The sequence below is a fragment of the Vombatus ursinus genome, unplaced genomic scaffold, assembly GCF_900497805.2.
Source record: "Vombatus ursinus unplaced genomic scaffold, bare-nosed wombat genome assembly UNPS02014770.1, whole genome shotgun sequence".
In the NCBI taxonomy this organism is placed as follows: Eukaryota; Metazoa; Chordata; class Mammalia; order Diprotodontia; family Vombatidae; genus Vombatus; species Vombatus ursinus.
The window spans coordinates 14,344,208-14,364,967 of record NW_020954548.1 but is presented as its reverse complement, the minus strand read 5'-3'; the positions used below and the strand labels follow the sequence as shown (position 1 = coordinate 14,364,967).

General features: G+C 34.8%; 1 protein-coding gene across 2 annotated transcripts in view; it reads right to left on the bottom strand.

Annotated features, from left to right (window-relative positions):
• PSIP1 (PC4 and SFRS1 interacting protein 1) overlaps nt 1-20,108 on the bottom strand; it is a 30,840-nt gene extending 10,732 nt beyond the window's left edge. For both annotated transcript variants that reach the window (XM_027862769.1, XM_027862770.1), the window contains exons 1-6: nt 19,916-20,108; nt 16,823-16,899; nt 7,516-7,654; nt 6,093-6,197; nt 4,405-4,467; nt 964-1,066 (exon numbers count right to left, since the gene is read on the bottom strand). In XM_027862769.1, coding sequence (XP_027718570.1) covers nt 964-1,066; nt 4,405-4,467; nt 6,093-6,197; nt 7,516-7,654; nt 16,823-16,899; nt 19,916-19,987 — 559 coding nt within the window. In that variant the 5' untranslated portion in view covers nt 19,988-20,108. The remainder of the gene's footprint in view (nt 1-963; nt 1,067-4,404; nt 4,468-6,092; nt 6,198-7,515; nt 7,655-16,822; nt 16,900-19,915) is intronic.
• Nucleotides 20,109-20,760: the final 652 nt, after the last annotated feature.

The following is a 20,760-nucleotide window of genomic DNA, read 5'->3' as shown; positions in this document are numbered from 1 at the left end:
CATGTATTCTATTGAGGTTGAGTGACAGTGTTTACCTACTCCAATATTTAAGGATATTGAATTATTAACAATGTCAATATCTATAACATGTATATTTGTTTATGCACGTGTGTATATACACATGCACCAATTATAATACATTTAGTTAATACCTCTAATGAGAATATGAAAGTGTTTTTACTTCATTTCCAAAGATAGATAACATTTAGATATTACCTTTGATGTGCATTAAATGTTGGAATAGGAATTAAAATATAAAGTTTCTAGTTTTAATAAATGTCATGTAGTAAAACTTTCTTTGAGCCCTGACTTTTAACAATTTCTCTAACTTTCCTATGTCAGTCCATTTTTATTTCTGGTTTATTTTGTTATATAGTATTCTTGCATATTTTCTTATGATCTCAAATAGCAGTGATCTAATACATATACTACACATTAACAAGAACGATATCATAATATTTTTTGAGTGGCTTGTTTTTTTCGATATCACAATGATTATTTCATTTAATGTAAAAAGGTGAACATTACCGAACATCTGAGGATAATAATGAATTACAGCTTCACAGTGAAGCTAAGTATATAAAATATTCTTTTTAAAAAAATCTGGCATACAACTATACATATTTGTAAGACATAGCCTTTAAAGTTATTAGTTTTACCAATTCCCAGATGTAGAGCAAAACTCATTTCGAATGGCACTTTGGTCCCCCTACATTCACCACCTCATTATTTGTTTTAACCTAGTTAGATTAACAATTTTTCATTTTTAAATGCTTCGACCATAAACTGTACCACAGACAAATACTAAAAACTGGATTCAGGTAGTGAACTTGATAAACAAGGCTGTAGAGCTCTGGCCTTGGAATCAGGACGACCCGAGTTCAAATCTGATCTCAGAGCCCTGGGCAAGTAACTTCACTCTGATTGCCTCACGAAAAAGAAAAAAAAATGTAATAAACCTACCTGATGGTCTTCCTCTTTTAGGACTCACTTTTGGAGAGACGGATGTTGCTGTTGTTGCTGCGGTCACTATTCCTACCTCCTCACTTTCTACTTGCTTTTCTGCCTGGATCACAAAAGATTAGTAGAGTTGAATTTATTCCCCAAGAGTAGTCTTAAAAAGTTTAATCCACATATAGTATGACACAAACATATTTGACATAAAATATTTCTGCCACTCCTCATCCTGCTTACATTTAAATATGACTGGCTTCTACAGAACTTCTGTACTTTCTTTCATACCCTATTGTGAAGTAGTATACTAAGCCTGCTTTAAACGAAATATTACACAAACATCTATGCTATTTATTTTTATTGGATTTTGAAGAATTATGACCAAGGCACATACTTCCCCCTAACAAAGGGGGAATTTCATTGAACTCAGATACCCTAAATTTTACAAATGAGGAAATATTCAATCAAGTATTCACAGCAAAAAGGCAAGTTTTTTAAGCTATTAAAATACCCCTTCCTTATTACAAATTAATATCTGTTGGCTAAGTAATTTGTCACCTAATTAATTATACCTGAGAGAAAAGGTCTAACCCATAAATGGATTAGAAAACAAATGACATCTTAATTTGTACGAACCTCTACCTGGAATTTAGCATTTGTTAAAATTAAAAAACATTTTGAAAAGAGATTTATGGCATAGGAACAACCCTGCTTCTTTACCTCATAAGAACTTATTTGGATTTTCTTTGATTATTGACTGATAAAAAGTCTCCAATTCAAAATGGGCAGAGTAGGTAAAGGAGGTATCAATTCACTAGACACTTGCTTTCATTTCAGTCAACAAGTGATACTCCCCCTATCACGTCATACTAAATGAATGATGAAAATTGTTTTTACATGTAATCAAGGAAAAATAATGAATTTTTTTTAAATAAAAATTAAACTAATAGAAATATTTACCTGGAAATGATCCTTAAAGTCACAATAAAAACAAAAATTTTAAATCCCCAGCCCCTTTAAAGAAAATTCTTGAAGCTTCTTAAGATTCAAAGGTAAATGTTACAAACCATGAAAAATCTAAACTGAGTCAGATTATTAAGTTTTAAGATTAGTATAATACAGCCTTTTCTAGCCATCTTCTCAGACAATACAAGAAGCTAATTCATCATTTCCGCCCTAGATATTAGACTAGGCAGTCTTAAGTAGATTAATATTTTGTATTTGAAACTTTTCATGTGAAATTGCTACCGATCATGGCTCAGCTCAAAAAACTTTTTGTCCCAATATTATAGTATTGGAGGCACAGGCACGAAGAGAGATCAACCATCAGACTGCTTGATGCAGTAGCTTCATTAACCTTTGCACCCCCACACTCCCCCCCCCCAACCCCACCTCCAAAAAAAAAATCTTAGGACAATTTTGATGCAAGAGCAAGAGTTGTCATATACTATGTTTTGAAACATATTTTGAAACATTAATAAAACTAGTAAAGAATTTTCTTTAAATCAGGAATATAGAACCCTAGCTATAGGAGAGCCAAGTACTTCAAAGAGTAAAGCATTTGTGTTCAATATGCTTTTAAAGAAAATTTCTCAGGAAGGTAGATTTAAATCACTACTCAGAAAAACTATAGTTATGAAATATCCAACTAAAGAATCCTCTTCCATTAAGATTAACCCTATCTCCACAACTTCATTTCCATTTTTGAAGTTCAGTCAGTCTGTTCTTTGTATGTAAACTTGCTCAGAGACAGTATGGTTAAGCCAGCCAAGTCTGTTACCAACAGTTATCTTTAAAGGCACCTGCAAGTCTGAGAACTCAAATCAAGCATCTGTTAGGTAAAATACTACCTAATTTAGAACTAGCCCTCTCATGATTGCTACACCACAACTTATGATCGACTGACAAAAGTACTTCAAAATGATAGCATTATTTTATGGTGTAATAAATACGATTTTAATGTTTGAGCTGGAAGTTTATAAAATGTCTGTGTTGTACTGTGGATTTTTGATGTGTGATTTCATTGGCATAAGGAACAACACAGCTGGGGAAACCTCTTTAACTTAACAGTCTTGGTCAACTCCCTATCCACTATTTCACACTGTCTCTGTGGATTTGTTTTTAAACAAAAAAAGCATTCCTATTTTAAAAGCTTAAAAATTTTTAACAGAAGAACATTTCAAAAAATTCAGGTTATCTGGCCAACATTTCTGAAGATACATCATTAGCTGCTGGAAAGCTGTCAGACATTTTTCCAGCTCCCACAGCTGCTTGACAGGGACGTAACATACAGAAACATAAAACTTAAATCCATGTGTATTGCTGTTACTAATACAAAACTAGACCAAAAGTAGCTTCATTAAGTTCAAAATATAAAATTAACCAATTAGATTAATCTACTTGTTTCCTTCCTTTTAGCTGATTTCACTGATGATATTGGAATAATCTATCCCTGAAAACAAGATTCACACTCCTGGCACTGAAACAGTAACTATTAAAACAAAAATCACGCCCTTTTTGAATGCTGTTGCAAAAATATTTTGGCAGTTACTTCATTGCTACATTGCAAGCACCCCAAGAACAAGGAGGATTGTTTTAAATTCCACTGGGTTCCCCTTGAAATAGAATGAATGTGGTGAGTACTTGAATTATTTAATCAACTGATTCCATCATTCACATTGGGTTTTTCTTTTATTCTCAGCACATCATTAACAAATCAGACATTAAAAAAAATTCACAAATGCATAAATTTATTTTTTTTTGTTTCATAGGGTATGGTGAAATTTCTTCTCATAAACTGCACTGCTTTAGTTCAAACTGCTAAGATATAACTAAGAAAATAGAATATACTAAAATAAAAGTCTGAATGCAACAAATGGCTTGATTAATATTAATAAAGCTATAAATCTTGATTAAAGTTATTATAACCATATGGATCATAAAAACCTTCATATACATTACAGGGTTCACAGAAACAGATGTGATATAATTAGTTCTAGAATTATAAAAAGCCATTCAAATACCTCCAATTACTTTAAGTACAGCCAGCTGTCAAATATCCATGTACTAGAAGGCAGAAACAACTTGGATAACTGAAATTCAAAGATGATCCCAAAATGTCATTTCAGGCAGTGTCTACAATTAAACAACATTCTACATTCTAAGTGGACACCCTAAAACAGTGCTGTTGAATGGACTGAAAACAAGTGTTAAAACTGCTGAGTTTTATCTCATTTCCCTACCCTGCCCACTGTGAGTTGGAAGTGCAAAGAAACAGCCAAAAAATTGAGAAGGAAAAATGAATCTGGATAATATGAAACTACATAACTGCCCCTGCAAAAATCAACTTTGAAGGATAAGTTAGAAGCTGAATCAAAAACAGAAAGAAATTAAACCAATGTTCCCTTCCAGTATAATTAAAAAAATCTATTTGATCCTCAGTCATATTACCTTTCTCTTTCTTCCTCTTCTAGCAGCCTTTGGAGTGGTTATGTCCATTGTTTTAGTCACATCCTAAAGAACAAATAAAATAAAATATTAGTGCAAGATACGGAGACCTAAAAATATATTATATATCAGAACCAAAGATGTATTTACTTAAGTCCTGGTAAGTGTTTTTAGCTTTTCTAAATCACGAACATTAAAACATTCGAAGTTATAACATAAAAGAATAACCCAGTGCTTGAAATGAACTTTTTCTAAGTGCCTAGAACTACCATGTGATAATAGGAAATCATATGAAAAAAGCCTTACTACTGAAATGAAAGCTAGAATTTAATTTTCATGAAGTCACATTTTTGCTTAGTATACTGAATTTCAACTGTTACAAAAGGTGTAACCTTGCTTAAAAGATACCTATTCCCAAATTAATTCAGGTTATACATAATTGTATATTATTGAAATGGAGGAAGGACCCCCCTTCCCCCAATCTTTCAAATGGGCTGGGGTTATGTAAACATTTTAATTAATCATCCCCTTTGTCTTTTTTCCTTTTAAAAGACATTTTCATAAACAAGGTTTTTGTAAATTGAGTCACACTTTTAAGTGGCAGTTCAGCAAAACCATCCTCCCCCCACTACCTGTGTGATTTGACAAGTCATTTAATCTCTCTCTGTGCCTCAATTTCCTCATATATAAAATGAGGGCATAGATCTAGTTAACTTTTAAGGTCCCTTTCCAGCTCTAAATTTAGCATGACATTTAGAAATCTTAAATGAGTCATGAAAACTATTCTATTTGTTACAATGCTAAGTGGTTTTTAATGTATTTTGACATTCCATTACATAATTGAGATAAAACCAAAATACTCTTTTGATATGTAACATTTTCAGAAGAAAATTACTTTTTTCTTTAAGTAGGATTATAAAAGTTTTGCTTTTAAAAAATTTGTTGAGTCAAACTTTTTCATAGTTTGAATGCTAAGTGTCTTATGGAAATATGCCAGATTTTATGATACTCATCAATAAACCAGATTTTATAATGATACATCAATAAAATTATTCAGTTTGTGCAGTTTTAATTAATTTCTCAAGATCACATCTACTCTGTAAATTGTGATCAACTCTAATTAGCTGATTTCCAAAAAGGACCGAGGGTTCCCATTAGTGCATATATACATCAAATGTTCAAAAGTTACCATGAAATAGTTGATGTCGAGAACAAGAACTAAACTTCCTTTTTTTCTCATTATACTTTTACAAGTTACTCATTATGTGCAAGGTACTGTATTAGTCTCTGGAAATACATACACAACGTTATGCTCTCAAAAAAATTTAAAATGTAAACATCTTTTCACTCAAATTTTGGTTTCATATTTTAAAACTCAGAAGCTCACGGAAGTGAATGTTGAAAACTAAAAATAAATAAATTAAAAAACAAAAACAGCCAAAAGTGGAATGTGTAGTTTGGGGAGATGCTGGGTTCTCAGTAACTGGAGATCTTTGAACAAATACTAGATGAACCACTCGTTGGGCATGTTGTGGGCTAGATTCTTTTTTCAGATATAGGTTGGGCTGGTTGGCTGCTGAGGTTGTTAAAATCTTTTAAGTATTTCCTTAAGCACTACTGGCCTTTGCAAATATTAATTTCTACTTTTCTACTATCAAATTCTTTCCCTGTCTCAAAAAATTTAGACTTACTTCATTGCTGGTTTTTTCTTCATGGTCAGTATCTTCTTTTGAAGCATTAATTTCTTTTTCTTCAGCCTCAACATCAGAAGATGCATTTGATTGTTTTGTAGATACCTGTAATACATTGAATGGAGGCCTCCTTAGTTTTCATTCTCCAAGGTCTGGTAATTACATTAATTTCTAGTATGCATTTCAAGCTATTCACACAACATGCTGTAGCCTTTAGTTCTCTATTTCCTTGGTAAAGGCTGAGGTAGTATTTGCATTTTCAATTTGGATTAACTGTAAATTATATTTCTTAAAATTGTTACTTATAATAAGGAATGATCCTTTATGGTAGAAGTGAATTAGAGAGAAGCAAATATACACAAAGCATCCAATCCTAATATTCTAAACTGGATAGAGGTTAGTAATTTTTCCACAAATTGTCAAAAGATTCCAAACAAGAAGACCGAGTCATTTCATTCCATTAAGAAGAAAAAGTATGTCACCTCGGTTTGGAAACCTAATAAACGACATACAGCTGAATAGGAACAAGTATGTGTGCAAAAGCAACCCTCCTCACCCCACAAAATTTATTGTGAATTGTAAACCTCCATAAACGGGCAGATAAAACATTCTCCAGAGTCCTAAGAACAAATTGACCAGGAAGAAAACATAAGCCTATGATAACACTGGAACTTTGAGAAGGTAATGAACTCTTTTGTGGTGGTTGTTTTTGTTTTTTTTGCTAGGCAATCAGGCTTAAGTGACTTGCCCATTAAGTATCTGAAGACAAATATGAACTCAGGTCCTCCTGATTCCAGGGCTGGTGCTCTATCTACTGTGCCACCTAGTTGAGAAAGTCTAGCTACATTAAACTCAAAGGCAAAAATTCTGTGCACCAGATTAAATACAAAATATTTAAGTCAAAAGTGAATGAAGGCTCCATGTACATAAAAGCAGTGAAGACCCTAAATTAGTAATTCAGAATTTAAATTTAAGATGCCTAACAGCCTAAATGTGCTTAGTAAATCTAACCTGCAAAATCCAGATTCCCCCTAGTTACTTAATTTTTTTTTTTAGAAGGCAATTGGGGTTAAGTGACTTGCTCAGAGGCACACAACTAGTAAATGTAAAGTGTTTGGTTTAAGGCTGGATTTGAACTCAGGTCCTCCTGACTTCAGAGCCCATAACGTATCCACTGCTCCACCTAGCTGCCCCTCTCCCTAGTTTTTTAAATCCTGATATACCTTTCCCCTAGAAAGGTAGAAAGAGAAAAAGAGGTTCAAAAGTATTTTTTCCCCAAAGGCCAAAGCAAGAATCATTTGTAATTCTTAAGTCAGGGCTGTCTTAAGTCTTGTAACTTTATGACTTCTGGTAGAGCCCAGGAAGATCCCCAGGATGCATTAAATATAACAATAGAATTAAATTTTAAGTAACCATTACTTACCTGTTGAGTAGAAAACTTCACTTTGGGGTTATTGTCTATTTCCCATAATCCTTCATTAAAGCCTTTTCTTTTATTAGGTTTGCCATATTTGTCTTTATTTTCTGAGTAAGGAAATATATCCTTTGGTCCCAAAAAAGCACTGTGAAAAATGGACAAGAGATATTTTACGTAAATGACTGTTTTACATTACAAAATGAGTAACTGAATTTGCATAGATCTATTTAATTCCTACAAACTTTATACTCAATTCAAACTAGTTCTCCCCTAGTCTTGAATTGCTTACGCTAATTTGAATTACTTTCTCTACAATCATTGCATTTGTTTTCTGAATTTTTAAAGTGTATAAATCTTACTCTCTCTTCCCATACAACTTGTACATAGAAACTATTCACTTCTTTAATTGCAAAATGAAAACAAATTAAAAAAATTTTTTTTGTTTTGGGCTAGGCAATGGGTTAAGTGACTTGCCCAGGGTCACTTGTTATGTGTCTGAGGCTGGATTTGAACTCAGGTACTCCTGAATCCAGGGCAGGTGCTCTATCCACTGCCCTACCTAGATGCCCCTAAATTTTAAAAAAATTTAAAGCATTCTACTACCTCTCCCAGGAAGATGGTTTCAAATAACTAGATGAAACTGTTTTATTACATTTTAAAAGAATAAAGAAAAAAGAAAAAAATGTCATATAAGATGTAAAATACAGCAGAAACATGGGACTTAAGAGTTACTAAATGAGCACTAGAAAGTTACTATACGAACCTACTATAATAGGAAACAGTTCTTTAGTGCCTAAAAGTATTTTACAAATCCATTCAAAAGCATATTTTACTAAAGCCTAAGTAATCAAGAATTCTGCTTACAAGCAGCATATTCATATTTCATCAGAGCAAAAGTTTCAAATGTAATTTAGATATAACCACACCAGACTCTGAAATGTCACTAAAACTAAATTATGACCCTTTGAAATTGAAAGGCTAAAATTTTAAGTCTCTTAACTCTGCCTGACTTTACTATATTTTTGAGCTCCCATAAAAATTATTTGATCTCACCAGTATTACTAACTCAGACCCATAAACAAGACTGTTGACTGCATTTCAGTAGACATGGTTACCCTTCTACGAATTTTTGAGGAATCTTTCTATTTCACTAAGAAACATGTACCATGTGTATGTGTGCTTTATGAGGAGCAAATATAAAACATCACAACTGAAATTTCACCTGTTTACCAAGCTTATCAAAGCATTCCCCTTGATGCAATTGTTACAAAATGCCAGCTTACAAAAAGGGTAATCTTTTGGCAGAATTGTTGAATTGAAGCACATACTTTTAATACTAAAAGGACAGGAATTAAGTCTACCCTTCAAAGGACAACACTATCTCTAAGTTCATTTTTAAAAATCTATATGGCAAAGAAACGAGATAGGTTGAAATTTTCTATTTCAAAGTAAAATTATAATAAAATTTCTGTATCAATTGACAAATTTGCTCCTTCTAATGTAAAAAATAAAAACAAAGCCATAGTCATGATATGACCTAAGAGGTTATATAGCACTCTAAATTACCAGTACTGACAGTGACCACAACCACTACAGGCAAAGAATCAAATTCATCCACTTTTTACACGTATTTATAGATTTCTATAGACATCAAATTTGAATGTTTTCATTTTCACTTTTAATGAGAAGGACTAACTGTGAAGAAAAAGAAACTCAGGAGAAATTAAATGCCCAGGGAACAAAGTCATTTTGTTGAAGTGAAACCCAGTTAAAAGAAGAAAAAAAAAAAGCAGAAAGTATCAATAAAAGCTATCAATTTAGCATTGCTTTATCAGAGAATTTTATTTTAAATGTCATTTTAAAAGAACTGTGGCATTCTTAAATGTGATTTTATAATTAGAACTACTTTTCATGAGATTTTTTTAAATTAAAAGCAATTAAAATAGGTTTTAATATGAAATTTCCTCTGAATACACAGAATTATTATATTTGTAATACCTAAATAACATGACACCAATAGGTATGATAGAGCAGAAAGAGTGAAGGATTTGGTGTCAGGAACCCTGGGTTCAAATGCTAGTGCTGCCACTTACTACCTTTGTGTGACTTTGAGAAAATCATTTCTTTATGCCTCAGATTCCTCATTTATAAAATTAGGGGTTTAAACCAGATGTTTTCTGAAGTCTAGTTCTAAATCTATCCTATGTCATGTGCTGAAAATCACAGGATACTGCCCCAGAATTTTGTTGTTGCATATTAATAGGGTTAAATTTTTAGATTTCAGCAAATTAGAAAAGGCCTACAAATACATCAGAGTTTACAAGATGTGTAGGTAGTTATGAGTTGGTTCCAATTACTCTGAAAATACACATCCAGTCAGTAAACTGTTGCTATCCTTTGATCCATCTATTCCAGTACTGGAGATACACTCTGAAGAAGTCAATGAAAGAAATGTTACCTATAAACACATCAAAATATTCAGAGCAGCATTCTCTGTGCTAGAAAATTTAAAAAGGTTTATGGTCCCAAATTAGGAAATGGCTGAACAAACTGTGGTATATGAATATAATAAATTGTTCTTTAAGAAATGATAAAGAAAAACATGGTTAGACTTACACGACGTGATATAAAATGGAGAGAGCAAAATCTGGAGAATACAGACAATTTAAATGAATAACCACTTATGCCTACAATAACAGCAGCTGAATTCAGATTAATTTCAAAGTGCAATCATGGTTCCAGGAAACTGTGGAGGTCACACCATTTTCCCCTCTTGGCAAAGGAGTTTGGGGAATGTGAGTAAAGAATGCCAACTATAAAGATTATCTTTCAGTTATGCTTAACTGTCCTTCACTGCAAGGCAAAGTTTAATGACATGTTAAAAAATGTGGGAGGGAACCAATTTTTTTAAATCACCACCCAGTGATCTGAGAATTGGAACCCATAGGTTCTACTCATATCCATACAAATTCAAAGGATCTAGAAAACGACCCCAGCATACTGGGCACATATCCTACTAAGGCAGATTTCCTGAAGAACATGGAGAAAAGGATAGGTAGGTTTGGATGGGTTGCAACCTGGAATATATATCTATGTCTATCAAATCACAGGAGCAGAAATACTTGGTTGGCTTTACCTTCTCAGTAGAGAAAATTTGGGAATGACTCTTCTTTAACAGTTTGTTGTTAACACAAAAAGATTTGACTACTTCCCACAAGAAATGTATACCACCTAAGTATCTGAATAAAACTAGGATATTTAAACTATATATAAATATATATAAACTATGGCCAGGTCTAAGTTGATATGTTCATTAGTTCATTTGATGTGATCAACTATTGAGTTCATCAGTGGAGCAGGAATTCAACATATCTGAAATACATGACTAATAAGCTTCCCTAAAATTACAATTTTTTGCTATCCATATCCACAGAAAGAACTATGGAGTTGGAATGCAGATCCTTCGATCTATTATCGATCATACTATTTCGATCATACTATTTCCTCTTTTTTTTTCCTCTTCTGTTTTGTTTCTTCTTTCTTGTGGTTCCTCCTATTGGTTCTAATTCTTCTTTACAACATGACTAATGTGAAAATATGTTTAATAGGAATGTATATGTAGAGCCTATAATCAGATTCCATGCAGTCTTAGGGGGGATATAAAACTCAAAAGCGTATGGAAGTGAATGTTCAAAACTAAAAATAAATTACTTTTAAAAATTAAAATTAAATTTAAAAATTTCTGTGAATAAATTAAACATAATAGGAACCTCATACTTTAAAAAGATCTGTTATCAATTTATGAAGATGTTAAAACAGAACTGTGCTCCATTTTTGAAGTCTCTTTATGAACAAATTTTAGTTCAAAACCATGACTCAAATATTGGTTACTTATAGCAATGTACTTTCCCTAATTCCATTAAAACAATCACCTACCTTATGTAGGCATGCTCTCTGGACAATTATTTCTCCATTTTGTTCAAATAATACAGTATAAATTCTTCAATAAACACGAATTACTATAGTAACAAGGCTAAGATAATACAGTATTCCTAGAAAACAGTACTATGATTTTTATACTAAAACTAGCTGCAATTATGATAAATTATCCCTTTTTTTTAAAAAGTAGGAAATTAATTGAATGAATAAAATCAGGGTATAGCTACACTATTAGGGACTCATTCTAGCCCAAAAAGAGGTAAGTTAATTTCACTATTTCACTCTGGTTAGAACTGAAACTGGATACTGTAATCCTTCACTTTTTTTATGGCATGGATCCTTACTTTGGCAGCCTGGTGAAACCCATAGATGTTTTTAAATGACTAAAATTCAAAAAGGATTACAAATGAAACCAATTATATTGCAATAGTTCATAAAATTTTTTATAAAAATTCACTGACCTCTGATTAAGAACCCCTGCTATCATCTGTATCCAAAAACTTGCCCCACCCACCAATGAAACTAGAAAACAAACCCTCACAGTTCTGGCAGTCTAAATCACTTTTCAACACTGCTACTAATTTAATAAATGGCATTGGAATGATTGATTATTCTTTACCACATTTGAATTAAGGAGGGGTTGGGGAGTGCTAAGGAACTACTACCCTTTTGTATAATTGAAGAAAACAAAAGCAGGACACTATCACAGACCTAAGAGCCAACATTCATAGACCTAAGCAAACAATTACTTTGAGACATTTTGCAACATTGTATTTCTGGTGTTCTCCAAAGGAGATAAACAGACCATGAAATTGCCTTTTTGAAACTAACTGCCCAATCCCTCTTTTCTTTTATACACCTTAATAAGCAAATCTTACTCGCAAGGTATCTTCGTTATTGCACCAGTTTGATAATTTTACATCTAGAATCGTTTAAATCCTGATAGTTGAGGAAAAAATTGAGATTCTTCTAGAGATTTATATACCCATTAATTTTTAACTTTTGAAATGCAGCACCTTCATAAATTATCTTTAGTTTCCTATATCTAAGATTCCAGAAAGCACATTTTATGACTACTTTTATCAAAATGATAAGGGAAATGACTCCTAACAGCTGGTGGAATTAAAAACATTCAGTATCTTTTTTTGGGAAGCAATATGGCACTATACAGGAAATGTTACCAAATAATTATACCCTTTACACCAGTAATTCTATTATTAGGAATAAACCTGAAAATGTTATCAAAATGAAACTGGAGGCATAGTTACAACAAAAAACTGGAATCAAACGAGGTATCCAACAATACAATAGGGAAATGATTAAGTAAATTCAATCAACAAACATTTAACACCCACCATGTGGCAAATACTTGCTAGGTGCTTAGAGATACAATCGAAAAAAAAAATAACAGCAATAATCCCTAATAGCAAAAAGCTTGCAGTCTAATGAGATTACATTTTAATTGTGTACATTATAATAGTCAATTACCATATGGCATTAAGAAAATTGAATAGATCATCTTGAAATAATACAAAGCAGAGGCTGATGAGATCAAGTACCTAAGAAAAATGTGAGTTAAGAATGAAAAAGAATCCTGATAAGGACCTTCAAGAGTTATCTACACAATTAGGATTCTTTTTGTTGACATAAATTTAAATGCAAATAATTACCTATATCAAGTATTGATTATCAGTGTCTAGTTTTTAATAAAGCAAATCTGTTTACATGCAAACCAAAGCAGCAAAACGAAAAGCTGCACAAGAGCAGACAATTCTTGGAACACGTAATCAAGAATTATGTTTCTCACTGATGAAACTTGAAAGTTTTGTGTGATTTAGTGAAACTCAAGTTATTGAATTTGTGACACAGCTAGTGAACATGAATAAATACTAAACATTCTCAAGTTTACTTGACACAATGGAATTGCATGTGACTAAAATTATTAGGGGAATAAGGGACATTAGATATATGAATTGAAAACAAAAGGAAAAATCAAAGACATCAGCATTTACCAAGTAGGCCATAAAGCAGAATCAGACAAATTCTATTAACTCTTAAATTAATTTTTAATAAAATTTTATTTTAAAATTAAAGCTTACTGCAATAATCAATCACCCATGAAGAGTTCAGTTTGGTGTCAGTGTACTGCCATATGTGCAAACCAAATGATCCTTCCATTGCTAAATTTTCAACTTCTTATATTCATTATCAGAGCATTTGAGCCCAGAGTAACAGGTAGTATGCGTTTGTAGTAATGCCATGAAAAAAAATTCCCCAATCTGCCATGTTATTGTCAAATATAATACCCATAAAAAATAAATGACTAAATATTGGAGTTCCTTCTATTAGAGTACAATTTCATTTAGTGAAAATAACTTCAAAAGGTATTTCCCTGTTTTATTTTACTAGGATAGCTGCCCAAGGACAAGCTTCTTCCCTAAGCTAGGAAATCACTTCAAAAACCCCAGTGAATAGGGCCATTTGTCCACTCCCCTTTATGCTGATTCTTCCAAGATTCAATTTACTTATAAATAAAGCATAAAACCAAATAGCTATAAAGAAAAGTTAATTCTCATCCTTACACCCAAAAAGAGTCTTCCTATAATAAATGAGTATACCATACTACGCACGTTAAGACTGCCAAAAATGAACAAATACAGAATTAGAAAATGCTAAGGTAAGAAAGTTACTAGAGCATTAACTTTTCAAAATCTACCCCAAATATGTGATATTTAACAGAATGATATAATGATCTGACCTTCAGAGTCCTTTAACCTCCCAGTGGCCAGAGCAAAACACTCTTATTTGTTGCAGAACAGTTGCTGATCCTCCATTTGTAATGGGTTACTGCAGAAATCACAGGTCTAGACCCCAAAATACAATTACAGGACTACTTGTTTAGGTCGCACAATTAGATACTGAGTTTGAAGGGATAGTGGAAGTAGATCTAGTTCAAATCTTTCATTCAGATTTGGTTATTTTATAGATGAGAGGCCCATTAAAGTAAAATGACTGAGCTTGAGGTCACAAAGTTAGTCCACATCCAGAGAAAGGACTATAAAGTCTAAATGTAGATTGAAGCATACTAATTTCACTTCTTTATTGTTTCTTTTTTCTTTATTGCGGTTTTCCCCTTTTGTTCTGATCTTTCACAACATGACTAATGTGGAAATATGTTTAACATGATTGTACATGTATAAACTATCAGATTGATTGCTGACTTGGGTAGGAAGGAGATAAGGGAGGGAGAAAAATTTGAAACTCAAAAATCTTACAAAAAATGAATGTTTAAAACTATCTGTACATATAATTGGAAAAAATAAAATATTAAGTGGGGGGAAAAAATAGGACACCCCCCCCAAATCAGAATTCAAAATCCAGGTGGCTTTGACTTCACATATGTAAGAGAGAACTGAAGACAGACTATTAAACTTTCAAGATTTGCCTTACACCTGATTGTATTACAACTACTTCTAAATCAAATATGATGCTAGTTGCATATCCACCGATAAAAGTCATTTTGGAATATGAATACGTTCACTTTGCAATACAATTTAAAAACTTATCTTTTGAGATTATATTTCCATACAAAGACAACAGAGTCAAGGTTAATTGGCCACAATTCAGAGGAACAATAACCAAAATTGTAAGTTTATAAAGGGAGACAAGAACAGGTGCTAACACTTTTATTCCCAACTATGTTCAAGGTGCAAGGCTTTAACCTTCAAAATCATCAAAAATATATCTGAATATCATAAGCCTTTTACTTATGTACATTGCATAATGAATTATTTTCTGGTTATGATTTCTGAAGAAAGGCTATTAATAACCTCATGACAATATGCAAAAGTCAAACTAATAACTGTTGTTTTGCTTTCCCCTCCACTCTTATTCTTCTTTTTCTGGCTAGGCAATGGAGTTAAGTGACTTGCCCAGGGTCACACAGCTAGTGGGTGTTATGTGTTTGAGGCAGCATTTGAACTCAGGTCCTCCTGACTCCATGGCCAGTACTCTATCCACTGCACCACCTAGCTGCCCCCTTTCCCTCTATTTTTTACCAAACACATGTCCCTAGTATAAATTTTACCTAACTTCCCGTTCTACTATCCTCCAAAGCTCCAAAACTCATATTACATAGGACATAATATTTAAAGGAGCACTGCTATGGTTCTTCTGTTTGCTGACCCCAAGACTCAATGGCTGAAAGTACACGAAAATTAGTCAGTCCAACATCTAAACAGCTATTCAAAAAATCTCCAGGGAAACCAGTGCACAAAACGGGAGTGGGTAATTTGGAGAATAAATAGTGATTTGACCTGACCCACCAACTATTTAGTAACACCAAATTCTATTTGCTATAAGTTTACTTTAGTCATACCAAATACTAGTATCGCTTTGTATATTTTAAATTAAAATAGAATTTTAAATGCCCTTTCCTGCAATTTAGATTTTTTTTTTCTTTTTACCTCTCAGTATTGTAAAATCATTTATCAATGTATTTTCTGGTAGTTCTTTCATTTGGAAAAATGTTCTAAATCAAGACAGCATTACAGATATTCAGGTATAAAAATATCAAAGTGATCCTAATTGTTAATCCTCAAAAGCATTACTGTTTGGCACAAAGGGAAGATAAAAACAGTAAAGCAAAAGATTCACAAAATAGTTGAAATAGCATTAATAGCAGAGTCCAAGTCCCAAGTGTAAAATATGGAAGCAAAGCCAAACAGCTCCTATGACAGCAAGAACAATGGAGAAGAGGCAACATTAGATGGTAGACAGCAGCTCTTAGGGGCAGTAAAAGCAGGGGACAGCTGTTTTTATTCAAATTCAAAACTGTCCAAGCAAAGGAGCAGCATTCCACTGCATGTCAAGGACATTAAATACAGAGATCCTAGGTCATCCACCTGATAGCCACCTGAACAGTCATGCTGGTTTGACCAACTGAAGGCGATAAGCACCTTCTCCCTAACCCCCACCCCCACCCCCACCCCCACCCCCACCTTGCAGTTATGTATACAGGGACTAGGCCTCTCCAGCCAAAAAAAAAAAATTTTAGAACTAGTTGGAAAAACAACCATGTTATCACAAAACATTCAGAGATAAATTCTACTTTTCACTGGCAAGGAAGTCAGCTACTGACCCAAAACTAATGAATATCAATCTCACCTGATATGTACACTGTCTTAAAGCTTGTAACCCAAACAATCATAGTAAAACTTTGAGAGAATATTTCCAACAATCAACAATAAGTTTTTATTGTTTTATACTGGCTATCTAAAATATTTCCTCCTTGAATTAATCCTTCTTTGGTTGTCTATTTCACATCTAAAAGTCTTGCTAAGTAAGTTTATAAATTTTAACCTAGAGAACTTACGTCTCATGAGTTCCAAAAAAGAAAATAGGCAGTTTATTTGTAGGTGGCTTTACAGCTCCATCAGGAACTTCATCTACCTAAAAGAAAAAAAGATTTAAAAAAAATCAAGATCTTTACATCTTAACTTCTATGAGCATGAGATTATCACTCAGAAGAGATCAACATCTACTCAGATAAAACCATAATGTCAAAAATACTAAAAGGGCTTCTGAAGAGCTTTTTATTAAATTCAGGATACATTTGTAATGACATTCTACCCTGTATCAAAACATATATGTAACGTATGTGTATCCAAATTTACTTACATTATACAAAAAGTTCTTTTTGAAATACAGATATGAAAAAGTCCCTAATGCACCTCTGGTGAACAAAGACATGTCTTGTGGTGAAAGTCAGCACAAAGAATTTAACACTAGGATTGTCAACCTGTGAGATCATACTGCACTTTTTTTGTTTTTGGGTATTTGGAAAACATGGACTCAAAAGAACAGTTCTGATCCAGCAATAAAAAGACCAAACTGCAGTTATCTAATAAATATAATTCAAAAATAATTTCTATTTGGCTATAGACTTACAGTTTCAATTGGATATGAATGTCTATTTTTAGAATTCACAATACTTCAACATAGGCACATAAGAGGCAGGGTGGCAGAGATAATAAAGAAACAGCCTCAGATATAGCAATGCCCGAGTCAGATAAATACTAGTATTTATATATGGCTTTAAGGTTTGCAAAGCACTTTACACATGTTATCTCACTTGATCCTGACAAGAACCCTGAGAAGGTGCTGTATCTCCATTTTAAAGAGGAGGCAAAAAGAGTATAAGTAACTTGCTCAGCTAGTGTCTGATTTGAACTTGGGTGGTTTTTTTGTTGTTTTTGTTGTTGTTCTTTTGACTCCCAAGTCCAGCATTCTATCCACTACACCACCTGTTAGGTGTCTTGCTCAAAGTCACACAAGCAACTGTTAGAAGCAGGATTTGAACCTGGGTCTTCCAGACTCGAAATCCAGCTCTCTCTGCACACCAGACACAATGAAATACATAGTTTCTATCCTAGGAGCTTAGAACCTAGTTGGAAAGAGAAACATGCTATCACAAAGCATGGGATAGGTAAAAAAAAACAATCATTTAATAGTTTCTGCTACAATGGCTGAACCTCTTATAACACTTTAGTCTCCATTGCCAATTATGAGTATTAAATTAAATGATCTCTAAATTCCAGGAGTGATATAGACAATTAGTGTTAGGAGTAAATGGGAAGGACAGAGAAAAGGGATAATAGCAACAATATAAGGCAACAGAGGGTTTATGGAAGAAGAAACAGGACCTGAGCTAAGTAAGCTAGGTGGTTTGGAGTCAAGAAGCGCTGTGTTCAAATCCAACATCAAGCCACTATCTGCGTGACTCTGGCTAAGTCACTTAACCTCTCAGTCCCAGTTTCCTCATTTGTAAAATGGAGGGATAACACCACCTATGGCAGTTGTGAGATCAAATAAGGTAATATCTGTGAAGCATTTTGCAAACGTTAAAGTGCTACATAAATGTTACTACAATTGAAGGCCAGGTAAAAAAGGCAACGCACCAGATAAGCAAAATAACTTACAGAAGTCATACTTCACAACAAACTACTTATTCAACGATATAAAAAAATTCCAAGTGCAGAGGACCCTTTGGTCAGTTAACAACCATTCATTAAGCATTTAACATGTGCTGGTCACTGTGCTAAGTATTGGAGATACTAAGAAAGGCAAAAACATTGTCCTTGGCCTCCAGGAGCTCACATTCTAATGGAAAATCACCATGCAAACACAAACAACTACATAATAAAGAAGATATACAGAGTAAAAATGAGAGGTAATCTTAAGAAAAACAAAACACCTTAATGAACACTCCACGGAAAAAGAAAAAACTGCTAAAATTGGACTCTTTGTGACCATATGTATCATTCTGTTGATAAGACAACATGGTCTAACTGATACATAACCTTTGGCATCATGCGGGACAGCTATGTGACCCCTAGGTAATTCTCTAAGTCTAAGACTAAAACTGCAGAAAAGCTGCAGATGTGCACTTGTATGAATTTCTCCACCAGTAAATTCCTTGCACCGCTGGTATCACAAGTTTGGACCTCTCACCTCATCCTTCTGTTTAACAAATATATAAAATTGTCCGTGAACTCTGTCACTCTCGGGACGAAAAAATGTCTTGAATTATTTTGAAAAATGTTAAAATGGGAATCGTTAAAAAAAAACAAACCTCAGAATAAAATTTATTTCAACAAGTTACTAAAATAAAAATTAGCTGTAGAAAATATAAGTACTTAAAAGACAAGTACTACCATGCATTTCAAAATATGACAATTTCATTTTTATGTACTTCCTTTCCACCACCAAGTAGCTAAAAAGCTTTCTTGGCCTTAAGGTTTTTTTCTGCTCAAGATTACTTCTACAAAGTCAAAATGTCTAATGGATAGCCTGGTGTGCTAACAATCTGGATGTGAGCATTTTGGGTTTTGGGAGTAGCAACAAAACACCTTCATTAGATTGAATATCCGTAGCCAAAAAAAAAAAATCGGTTTCTTGCTTCAAAGTTCACCCTACTAAATGTCTGAAGACACAACTATACTTCTGTAAAAATCCCAAAACTGATCATAATGTGGAAAAAATGTTTTATTAAAGTATAGCACAAAGGGAAGCTAGCAGCCTTGGAAAGAAGGCTAATTAAAACTCATTTTATTTTGTATGCTCATCCCCAAGAAGAAGAAAAAAAACAAGGGCCAGTAAGACGAAATACTAATAAACTGTTTCTATTAAAAAAAAAAACCTAACCAGCAAATACAAAACCCCCCTATCCTCAGTTACTTTAAAAAAGACAAAAAAAAAATACCAAAAAAAAAAAAACCGAAGTGACGAAGTCGCTAAAAAGAATGAGGCTCCTAGTTTTCTACATATTCGACAGAAGCTTGTTCAACAAGAAACTCGAGGAGAAAAAAAAAATAAAAAGGATGGCCAGGACACAAGCAATGGGCGTGAGGACGGCGGGCCCAGCCTGGGAGGCAGGACCGCTACGCGGGACCAGTCAGGCACTTACTCGGGCTGGCCAATGGGGGTAACCTTTCATCTTGGCGAAGATCAGGTCTCCCGGTTTGAAATCGCGAGTCATCTCGGGGCCGCGGGGCTGGGGGTCCCAACCCCAGGGATAAGCGGCTGTGACGAGGCGCTGCAAGGGGGCGGAGGGAGCGTCAGTCTGGGCTGCGAGGGGAGCCCGCAGCCTCCGGATACGCCTGCGAGAAGACGGAAAGAGAGCTGTTACCGAGGCCCGGGCGCCGCGGGGGGCAGCCGGCACCACCCCTCCCCTTCCCGGGAAATGCGCGGCGGCCTCCCCGACCCCGGCAGGCGCCGTGAGGCCCGCAGATGCTGTCTAGCCCCGAAGAGGCGCCCCCAGCTCCTGCCCTGTCTCCCCAGAGCCGCTCTTGGGCAAAGAGGGGGCCGTGCCAGGCCCCGGGAGCGGCACGGCGGGAAAGAGTCAAAGCCAGGAGAGACCAAGGAGCTGCCTCCTCACCCCGATGCCCGGGCCCCCACAGGCCGCCGCTAACCGCCTCGCCTAAGGCCGACCGCTCCCCCAAATTCCCTAAATCCGCAAGCCAGGCCGCGGCAGGCGGGTGCACCAGCTCCGCCGCCTCAGCTTACCTGCCTGGGCCTCGCGCCGCTGCTGCGGTTACCGCCTCCTCGGCGCCGGCGCCCACGCGAGGGGAAGCTGCGCCACCAGATGCCGCAGCCCGCGCCTCCTCCCTCAGCCCACGAGACGCAACTGCCGCCGCGGCTCCCGCGCGCTTCTCACTCCGCGCCTGCGAGCGCCCGGGCCGGACCAACTGCGCGCGAAAAGGAGGGGGGATGGAACAGGAGGAGACGAAGGGGATAGCGGGGCGGCCTCGT